The sequence below is a fragment of the Macrobrachium nipponense genome, chromosome 2 (genome assembly GCF_015104395.2).
Source record: "Macrobrachium nipponense isolate FS-2020 chromosome 2, ASM1510439v2, whole genome shotgun sequence".
Taxonomy (NCBI): Eukaryota; Metazoa; Arthropoda; class Malacostraca; order Decapoda; family Palaemonidae; genus Macrobrachium; species Macrobrachium nipponense.
The window spans coordinates 84414069-84424993 of record NC_087201.1 but is presented as its reverse complement, the minus strand read 5'-3'; the positions used below and the strand labels follow the sequence as shown (position 1 = coordinate 84424993).

Here is a 10925-nt window from a genome sequence, read left to right as displayed (position 1 = left end):
CATTGCATAAACTTGTAAGTGATAAATATGATATTTTCATGATAAAATAAAGTTTCACATATACTTACCGAACAGTTACATAGCTTATAGCTTCTTACCTACGGCAGTCGAAATTCAAATTGTTGGCGCCAGCGGCGTTGCTATCTTAAGTATAGGTGATACAAGACCCGCCCACATCCGGGAACCCTGGGTACTGCTAGCCTTCTACCGTCAATTTTCGTTTAGCCGACACGTCCATCTGTGGGGAGGTGGGTGGGCTTTTATTATGTAACTGTTCGGTAAGTATATGTGAAACTTTATTTTATCATGAAAATATTATTTTCACATAAGTGACTTACCGAACAGTTACATAGCTGAATCCAAACTACCCAGAAGGAGGGTAGATGGACTACATAAAAATGACAGTAAGACCACATTAAACAGCAAATGTTGCAGTACCCTACCTTGTGAGAGAGCAGCTGCAGGAGAATACTGCCTCTGGTTGGTGCTCTCATCACTCGTAGGAGACGTGGCAGTATAGGCCAGGGTCGTTCCTACTTAGTGGGATTTTGTAACCATGGACAAGACCGTTGGTTGACAAAATATTAAAAAACAGATAATGCCCTTGCCCTGGGCTTCAAAAACCAGATAAAAAACAACAGACCATCACCTATACCAAAAATAATGACATACTCAAAAGTAATAAATAAGATCTGGAGGTTCTCCAAAGTACTATGAGCCTCCAGTCTGCCCACGACTCAACAACCTATAACAAGGCGAGGAGACAGTAGAGGATAGAAAGTTCCCCTAAGTTTCCTTTCCCAACACCATGCCTGCTACCGACAAAGGACCCAATTTACAACAACTATCATAGGTAGCCTCTACATTCTTCAGGTAAAATGAGGCGAACACAGATCTCGATCTCCAAAACGTAGATTGAAGAATCGAGGAAAGCGACATATTGTGCTTGAAGCTTAAGGATGTCGCCACTGCACGTATTTCATGTGCTTTCACCTTAAGCACATTTAGAGTCTGATCTTGGACTTGAGAGTGTGACTCCAGTATCAGACTTCTCAAAAAGAACGAAATAGCGTTCTTGGAGAGGGTTTTGCAGAATTCTTAACCGAACACCAAAGTCGGTCGGAATTACCTCTAACGGATTGTGTCCTTGACAGGTAACATTTCAGAGCTCTGACAGGACATAGTAAATATTCTTCGTCCATCGGACCCACTATATTAGATAATCCCTTAAGTACAAAAGATTTAGGCCATGGGTTAGAGGGAGATTCGTTCTTTGCTAAAATTCGTTAACAAAAGAACAAACCGCATTACGATTTTTGAAACCCCACCTCTTTGTGGATGGCTTGTAACTCACTCACTCTTCCTGCTGTAGCCAAAGCGAAGAGAAAAAGTGCCTTCCTCGTTACATCTCTCAAAGACGCTTCACGAAGTGGCTCGAATCGTGAAGACATCAGAAAAGTTAAAACTACGTCCAAGTTCCAGTCCACACTATCCTTCTTGGATACTTTTACTGTATTAAAAGATTTAATTAAATCTCCAATATTCCTGGTTAGAGGAGATGTCAAGCCCTCTATGCTTAACACTGAGGACAGCATAGCTCTGTACCCTTTAATTGTCGATACCGACAAGTTCTTAACTTCTTTAAGGTACAGCAAAAAATCAGCTATTTCTGTCACAGAGGTTTTAGAAGACGAGAAATTATGTCTTCTGCACCACGTCCTAAAGACTCCCACTTCGATTGGTAAAGCTTGGCAGAAGAACTTCTTCGACAATTTGCCAATAGCCTCTGCCGCTCTACGAGAAAACCCCTTAGCTCTGACGAGTTTCCGGACAGTCTGAACCCTGTCAGTGACAGAGGCGGACACAAATTCTGATGATACCTGTCAAAGTGGGGCTGTTTGAGTAGCCGAGGATACTGAGGAAGAAGTCTGGGATGGTCTATAACTAACTTGAGAAGGTCTGGGAACCACTCTTTCCTGGGCCAGAATCATGCTACCAACGTCATTGACACATTTTGATGTGAGAGGAACTTGTTCAATACCTCTCTGATCATTCCAAATGGGGGAAAGGCGTAAACGTCTAGACCCGTCCAATCCTGAAGCATTGCGTCGGTCTTCCAAGCAAGAGGATCTGGAACTGGGGAACAAAAGATCGGAAGTCGATTGTTCCTCGACGTGGCAAACAGATCCACTGAAGGTCTTCCCCAAAGTTTCCACAGTTCCTGACAAATTTTGTCTTGCAATGTCCACTCCGTGGGAAGAACTTGGTTTACTCGACTGAGTTCGTCCGCCAGTACATTTAACTTCCCCTGTACAAACCTCGGAACGAGGGAAATATCCCGATCTTGAGACCAGAGAAGGAGATCTTCTGCGACTTTGTTGAGGGTTCCTCCCTGATTCCTGATATAAGATAGAGCGGTGGTGTTGTCGGAATATACTGCCACTCTCTTTCCCACGACCCAAAGGAGCGAATGCTTGCAGACCGAACCAAATCGCCTTCAACTCCTTCATGTTGATGTGATTCAACCTCTCTTTCTCTGACCATAATCCTGAGATCTTTTTGGTCCCTAGGAGAGCTCCCCAACCTCTGTCCGATACATCGGAGTATAATTCTACGTCTGGGTTCCTTAATGTCAGGGAGAGACCCTCTTGCAATCTTTCCCTCGACATCCACCATCTCAAGTCGTTCTTGATCTCTTCCGACACTGGGAACGAATACGTGTCTGGTTGAGACTTCCGACACCAACTCGCTTTGAGATAAAACTGAAGAGATCTCATGTGAAGACGACCCAACTTTACAAACGTCTCTACTGATGATAACGTCCCTAGGAGACTCATCCATTCCAAGGCGGAGGAGGACTGACGGTTCAGGAATTGGCTCACTTTTTTGAGGCAAGATTCTATTCTTTTCGGGGACAGAAAAACCCGAAAAGTCTGAGAGTCCAGAATCATCCCCAAATAGGGGATCTTCTGGGACGGCACTAATTGAGACTTCTCCAGGTTGATGAGAATTCCCAGTTGACTCGCTAATGACAGTCTCTTCCGTAAATCCTTCACACACTGTGTCCTCGAACCCGATCTGAGAAGCCAGTCGTCCAGGTAAAATGCTGCATTTATGCCCAACATATGCAGCCATTTCCCAATGGAGCAAGAACACGAGTAAATACTTGAGGGGCCGTCGAAAGGCCGCAAACAAAGGGCTCTGAATTGATAACGTCCTCCCTTCGAACACAAATCTCAGGAACTTCTTTGAACTCTGGTGAATCGGGACATGAAAGTAGGTGTCCTTCATGTCCAGGGACACCATCCAATCGCCTGGGCGAAGTGCCGACATCACAGAATGATTTGTTTTCATATTGAACTTTGTCTTCAGCACAAAAAGGTTCAATGCCCGCCCTTACATCTAGCACTGGCCTCCAACCTCCCGCCCGAGGCTTTGGGAACTACAAAGAGTCTGTTGTAGAATCCCTGAGAACTGTCGAGGACTTCCTCTATTGCTCCCTTCTTGATGAGTGCATTGACCTCTGCTGCTAAAGCCAAAGCTCTCTCTGATCCTGGAGAATATGCTGTTAAGCTGATTGTTGTATCGGAGAGAGGAGGATCTAGAACAAAAGGAATCGAGTATCCCTCTCGAAGAACTTGAACACTACCCATTGCTCTGCACCTCTTCGACTCCATTCTTCCCAAAAAAGATGGAGTCTTGCCCCTACTTCACGTGAAGGAACGACTTCTCACTTGTTCCGAAGGGTTTGGGGGGAGGTTTCTTTGAGGACTTGTACTGTGGACGCAAATTAAGTCCTGGGTCGTTGCCACTTAGGTTTATTCCCTCGAAAGGGATGCTTCTGAAGAGGAGAAGACTTAGCTCCTGTCGGAGTAGGCTCTTTCGGACGTCTGGAAGACTGAAGACGGAGATCATTAGTAGATTTCTTTTCTAAATCCGATAGAATTTGTTGAATGGTTTCTTCAGGGAAAAGATGAGATTTACAGAGAGGAGCAAACATGAGAGCCGACTTCTGGTTATTAGTGACTCCTTTAGACACGAAAAGAACCACCTTTCTTTCTTCTTCATCACTCCCATTGTGAAAAGGGCTGCTAATTCTCCTGAACCATCTCTAACAGCCTTATCCGCACAGGACAGAACTCCTAACCAGTCTGTGGCAAAATCTTCTTCTAAAGACTGACAGTCTTCAATCTTGCGAGCTAAAGAGGCAATAGTCCAGTCCAAAAAACTAAATACCTCAAATACTTTAAAAATATTCTTCACCAAATGGTCAAGCTCTGAAGAAGAAAACAAAATTTTAGCTGACGAAAAAGCTGCTCTTCGGTGTGAGTCCACTAAACCGGAGAAGTCTCCCTGGGAGGAGGCAGACACTCCCAAAGAAGGAACTTCTCCAGTTGCGTAGAAGCGATACGCTTTACTCTGAAGCTTAGAAGGTGGGAAAGCAAACGAAGCCTTACCTGTTTCCCTCTTCTTAGAAAGCCACTCTGTTGACTCCTTAAGGGCCTGCTTCGAGGACTGAGAAAGAACCAGTTTAGGTAGACACGAATACGCTGTCTTCCTATCTTTAACGAACATTGAAGGCGGTGAAGACGGAGAAGCAGGTTCAAAGTAATCTGGATAAGTGGACAGGAAAAATTTAAGAAGACTCGAATAAGCCGACGAATCCTTGTCATCTTGATCCAAAGCTTCCTCTTCAGACTGCACAGAAGCAGAGTCGAAATCAGGCTTATGTTGTACCCGGGAGGAGGATTTCAACAAACTCATAAGATCTTGGAAATGCTTCTTAAATGGAGCTAAGGTAGAATCGTCTAACACTGTAGAAGTCGATGGTCTTTCAGTCGAAGAACGATTCTTTCTAACAGGTGAAGTCTCCGCACAGCGAGTCGACACAGGCGAACAACCAGTCGAAATTCCTATCGACTCACGGCGAGGGGAGTCGAACAAAGACGAGCGAATATGCTTCTCTGGACAGTAATACGGAGTCGAACGAGGCGACCGAGCCGAAACTGCGACTGAGACTCGCTTGGGAGAGTCGAGCGATCGTGAATTATCACGAAGTTTAGTCCGAGAGCCATTGCTTTTAGCCGAAAAATGCGACTGCGGAGGAGATTCACTAAATATTACATCCGGAGCAAAACTACACGAAGGTTGAGGACTCCAATGCCTCTTAGACTTCTTAACAGGAGTCGGTGACGAATCACCAGCAAGAATCGAATGTCTTTTTAACGGTCGAGACACCAAATCACTTCGCCTTTTGCGCACTGGCGATTGCACTTCCAAATCAGAAGACAGACGAGAATCACAAACCCTAATACCTTTCCACATCTTTTTGGACGACACCCGCGAGTCGACAGAGTCGACGGCTGACTGTGGGCAAACTCCCCCAGACTCCTTCCGACCTCCGGTATGTCTTCTCCCGGTTGCGGGGGAGCGGGACAGTGACCTTCGTCTGGGAGTCGGTGGGGAACGGACAACCGCCTCCTCAGGCGCAACATTAACACTTTGCACTGCACTAGATTTCACTGTACTATCTACGAAAGCTTTAAAAGACATTCCTAACTTCATAACTGATTCAGCTAACACTTCGAACTTTTTATCCATCTTAGACGCAAGCAAGGCAATGGTGTTGGGTTCGGAAACATGGGCAACTTGAACAGGGGTAATCAAAGGAGAAGTAGGAGGACTATTAATTGGAGAAATATTCTCTAATAAAGGAGAGGCAAGAGAAGACTTATTTGTCTCCGAAGGAACAGGAGTAGTTTCTAACCTATTCTTACTACTAGCCCTAAGAGCTGCCTTCCTCTTCCTATCTTTCTCCATTTTCTCAGCATGCGATCTAACCGCCTTCCATCCCTGTTCATCCAATTCTTTACATTCATCACATGTCACATCCATACCATTACAATTTTGTCCTCTGCATTTAGTGCACTTAGAGTGCGGATCGTGACATAACTTAGCTAATCTTGTTTTGCAGCCAGTGCTGCAAAACCTTACAGCAGATGAACTAGAATCTGACATAATTAGTAATAATGACGAAAAACTGAATAGAGATAGCTAACTGGCAAGAAAAAACCAAAAACTTGTACATCACCAAACAAAAAAAAACCAAAATCCAAAATGGCGACGCAGGAGACTGCAGCGAAAATCTCACAGGTGTTACCCTGTGAGCGGCAGAAACGAAAATTGACGGTAGAAGGCTAGCAGTACCCAGGGTTCCCGGATGTGGGCGGGTCTTGTATCACCTATACTTAAGATAGCAACGCCGCTGGCGCCAACAATTTGAATTTCGACTGCCGTAGGTAAGAAGCTATAAGCTATGTAACTGTTCGGTAAGTCACTTATGTGAAACAATGAATTTACTGAACATAAGTTAATTTTTCCACAAGCTCAGCAGTAATATGTACTAATACATGAGTAAATAGCACATATTTTAAGCTTGTTTACATAATTTCTGCCACTACAAAATATCTCTGAAGTTACACAATATACACTGCACAGTGTTTAGATTTGTCTTACACTTATTTCGCATAATTTAAATCAAACAAACTCAGGTACTGTATTTAAAAAGAACACACCATGCATTGTCTTGATACAAGACACTGATTTTTAAAAAAATATAAAAACTTGAGAAAATAAATGTACTCAACATGTACCTTGGAAGTAAAAAAGAATAAATAGTGCACTGACATGGAGAGTGACTTAATATATAACAAACTTGAAAACCTGAATATAGGCTGACTTCAACCATCATACTGGCCTCCTCTTCCTTTGATGGTAATTTCACAACAAAGGCAATTGATGGTAGAACATTCTGGGGTTGTGCAGGTACATGAACAACTCTGGCAGTCGCACAGTGCCCCAGGACTACACAGAGATGGCGATGAGCAATCGGAGCACTGAGTGCAGTTGTTCTGCGAACAATCGTCCCAGCATGATGCACAGGTTGAACAATCAAAGCAGCTGTCGCACTGGTTGTCACTGAGGCAGTTGCAACTCTACAGGAACATGGAAATTTATTAGAAAGCAAAATCCAAAGAATGAATTATGTAACAAATGACATCAGTGAATAGTCAAAGTAATAAAGGTAGAACTTCTCTTCTGGGTTGGGGAAATCCAACAATCAAAATAAAGTGGTTCTTACAATGTCCTAGTTAGGCCTAAAAAACTTAGGCTACATAGTGCAAAATTCTTATATTTACAGATACTCTCAAAAAACAATATCGCTTCCTTACCTCCTTATCTGGGCAGCAGCAATCAAGTAGGCTGGAGCAGGATGGCATCGGCCCACAGCAAGAACACGCTTGAGCACATCGCAAACCAATTTCAGCACAGTTACAACAAGAAATCATCTGGCAGCTTTCACAAAAACCCTTCTTCAACAGACACTGCCTAATGCTGAGTCCTGTGAAATTCCAAAATATTTTTTTAACAATGTATCACATATTCCTATATTATACAATAATATGGGAAAGAGTACATAAAACTTTACTTCAGGGAATGTCATTTTAATTATAATGAACAAATGAAGAATACATACACTCAGACAAAAGAAAAAAGAATTTCCATGCTAAACTTTTGTTTTGCTTTCTTTCTTTGAAGTTAAATGCTAAGTCTAATCTAATTAACTTATTCACTCTCATTAGCCTAACCATCAAACAAATGAAATGTGATATGCAAACAAAATTTTCCAAAAAACTTCTGTCAACAGTATGCATAACATATGAAACATGACAATTTGTCGAAAATTGCATTTTTCCTAACTATACAAACCTGAGCTCCTTTAACAATAGGAAGTAGCTAGCGGCAGCTGGAACGGTCGTAAGCTTCGAACAAGGGGAGAACGGTAGTTAACTGCTTGTCCAACAGCGACTGGGAGGTAAACAAATCACTTTTGCTTTTGGCCCATGCAAAATACGCAGAGTGAGGGGTGGCATGAGGAGGGACTATATGTAAAGGACCTCAGGTTTGTATAGTTAGGAAAAATGCAATTTTCGACAAATTGTCATTTGTTCCGATACGTAATACAAACCATCGGTCCTTTAACAATAGGAAGACTCACTTCTTGGTGGAGGAATCTGAGTCTTTTGATGAACAGACTGGTGTTCGTCCATCCCTGGAAATGCCTCCCTGGTCGTAAGAGCGAGGGAGGGATCCAGCCTCTGTCCGATTGATCGGGGTGTGCACCGCAGGATCAATGGTCAGGACCTCTGGCCGAGTACTAAGAGAGGAGGGCAGCGTATCTCTTCGTACCAGCAAGCAAGAACTTGTTCCTGTTTGCAAGAGGCACATAAAGTATGGGTTGTCTCAAGCTGGCATCCACTTCCTCCCCCTTGTTGGAGGAAGTGGTGGATATACGCTCCTATCCCTAGTGAAAGGGATAGGATGGGGCTCTGTTGAGTAGCTCACCTGCATCTTGTCCTAATCCAGCAGGGTGACGACCGTGTCCCTCTAACCACAGGTAGAGGGGAAGAAAAAGATGGGAAGAGGAGCCAGTCACACTCTCATTCACTCATCCACTCTTACGGTCACACCAGGACTCGATGCTGTTCAGCCTGCGAGGGTCTGGGTTCGCTACACAACGTGTTGAGCAGCCACCACGGGTCCCAAAGAAAAAGATCCAAGGACCTGTGGGCAATATCCCGAAGGTAGAAGGAAGGGCATGTGGTCTGGTTGGACCAGACCCCTGCCTTCAGTACCTGCGCCACGGAGAAGTTCTTGCGGACAAGGCAGCATCTCCTTCGCATCGAAGGCGGTGAAGTCCATTAGGGAGGGGATTGTGAACGACTCGAACCAATCGTCAGGGACCGAAGGGTTCTGAGTCTTCGCTACGAAGTTCGGTACGAAATCGAGCGTCACGGATCCCTATCCCCTGGCTGCTTGACTTCGCAGGAGAAGCCATGCAGTTCCTCAGAGGAAAAGAAGGAAATAGTCGCATGACCTATCCCTCTTCTCTACTTCGGTGATGTCCAGTACCCATACTGGTCTGTCCGTTTGCCACGAAGTCTCTCGCATCCTCCTATCCCCATGCAGCGAAGTTCTCGGTAGTGGATAAGACACCGACACTCCATGGTGGGTGTCAATGGTATGGGTACTGTGACAAGCTATTAAAACGAGTAATGATTGCTCTGTAACAACCGAACTAAGTCAACAGCGTAGTTCGTAACTGACTCGGGCGCTCTGACAGCTGCCGACTGACTGCGTTCGGTAGGAGGCAAGTTGTCAAAGCATCCGAGTAAGTCACGTGACCTTCGCCTTTAAAGGGTTATGCCGAGAGACCAAACAAATAATGTATTTGTTTGTCACCAATGCCGGACACCGAGGTGATGATTCTCTTAAGGCATGTGCCCAACAGGCGAAAGTCAATTGCCTTCTAGAGACCGAGGTCCCTGAAGGCAAAACATCTCATGGTTGTTGAATCTCAGCTAAGGAGAAACAACACTATGTACCGTTGAAGACGAAGGTAGATATTGAATGCAACCTACGTCTTCACAGACGAATCGAGAAGAAGGTTCTCAAGATTCATAACCTGTGCTTACAAATGACTGAAAACGCTAACCGCTATTTCATTGCTGTCCGGTGAGAAGTCGTAGTTGCAATGAAAGCGGGGCGTTCTTCAGTAATGAAAAACACAGGGGAAAGCCGCCTGAAGAACTGCTTCTCATGGGCTGAACATTTGGAAGTAGAGCTGTCAGGTCGGAGAGTAGGCGATGTCTTCTGACACATCTTGTAATTCGGGTTGAACAATGAACAATTGTACACCTACGAATACGAGATATTTTGAAGACAAACTCAGATGTCTGCAAAATCATTCGCATTATCGCAGTGCGATGCAGCGGGAGACTTGTACAGACTTCTGTTACCGTGCGGTAAACAGAAAGATGAAAGAGTCCAAGAGATATCTCTATTGAAAATTCTCGCAATGTCGAAGGCGATGGAATCTAGCGTCACAGCAGTAGATGGTCCTTCATTATTGCGAGAATCCCCATTAATCAGAGACCTAAGTCCATGATTGTGGGCAGAGATACGGTTCGGTAGTCAATCAAACCAGGGGAGAGAGAGACATACTGACGTGCATCTCGGAGGCCCAGCTGATACTGAGCTGCTGTCAGGCAGTTCAATACGCAGTAGTTGAGCCTGAGCTCTCGCCGACTCGTCATCCTGAGTTGCCATGTAATCCCATTATTCCATGAAGGAATGCGTTCGGAGCTAGAACTACCGAGCATAAAAGATATGCTCGAGCAATTATATTTAGGCGAAACGAATTTCGGTAAATATAAAAGTTGAAATGGTGTTGTCGTGACAAAACCATAAGTATATAAAATTGAAACTGAAAACTCCTGGGAGGTTGCAGGCAACCCCGAGTTGCAGTTCAATTAGAATACTTCTCTTCTAAGTCGCAATCCGTAGATAAACTAGGATATGCGCCTACCCCTCGGACAATTCAATGCTTAGTAGAATCATGTCGCGAGGTTAATATACGTAGTATATTTGTAGGATTCTGAACAACGATCTCCATCCTAAATTCTTTCCTTCAAGAAAACAAAATAAGGATTGGAGATCGACCACCTTCGATCTCTATCAAAGAGTGAAGAGGAGAAGTCTTCCTCGAAGGAAAGCTTCAATGGTGAACAGAATACTAAGACGATAGTTCAAGCCAAACTGGATATTCCCGTCCGATCTTCTCTATTCCAGGTTGGTCGCCTACTGTAAGATAGTTTTCTTTCAGCAGCAGTCTTCTTCCCAATGCTAGAAATTCCAGGAATTCGAGCATTAGGCGAGGTTCCCGATTATCATGTAACATCGGGGATTTCTCGTCTCGCTCACTTTAGACCATGTGGTCTCGCCTAAGTGTTTGGAGATCGTAAAAAAACTCGAACACTCAGAATGCGCTAGAAATTCCTTAGAATTCTAAGCAGTCTGCGAAA

At 44.2% G+C, this 10925-nt stretch overlaps 2 protein-coding genes across 2 annotated transcripts in view; one reads left to right on the top strand and one right to left on the bottom strand.

The window, feature by feature from the left end:
* The window catches only part of LOC135220747 (uncharacterized), a 671524-nt gene that overhangs the window by 324896 nt on the left and 335703 nt on the right, over positions 1–10925 (top strand). The window lies entirely within an intron of this gene.
* LOC135220738 (uncharacterized) lies at positions 6338–7402 on the bottom strand (the record flags this gene model as incomplete). Its single annotated transcript, XM_064258177.1, is given in 2 exon segments — positions 6338–6995; positions 7233–7402. Coding segments are annotated over 2 exon segments (425 nt in total), but the record flags the coding sequence as incomplete, so codon positions are not given.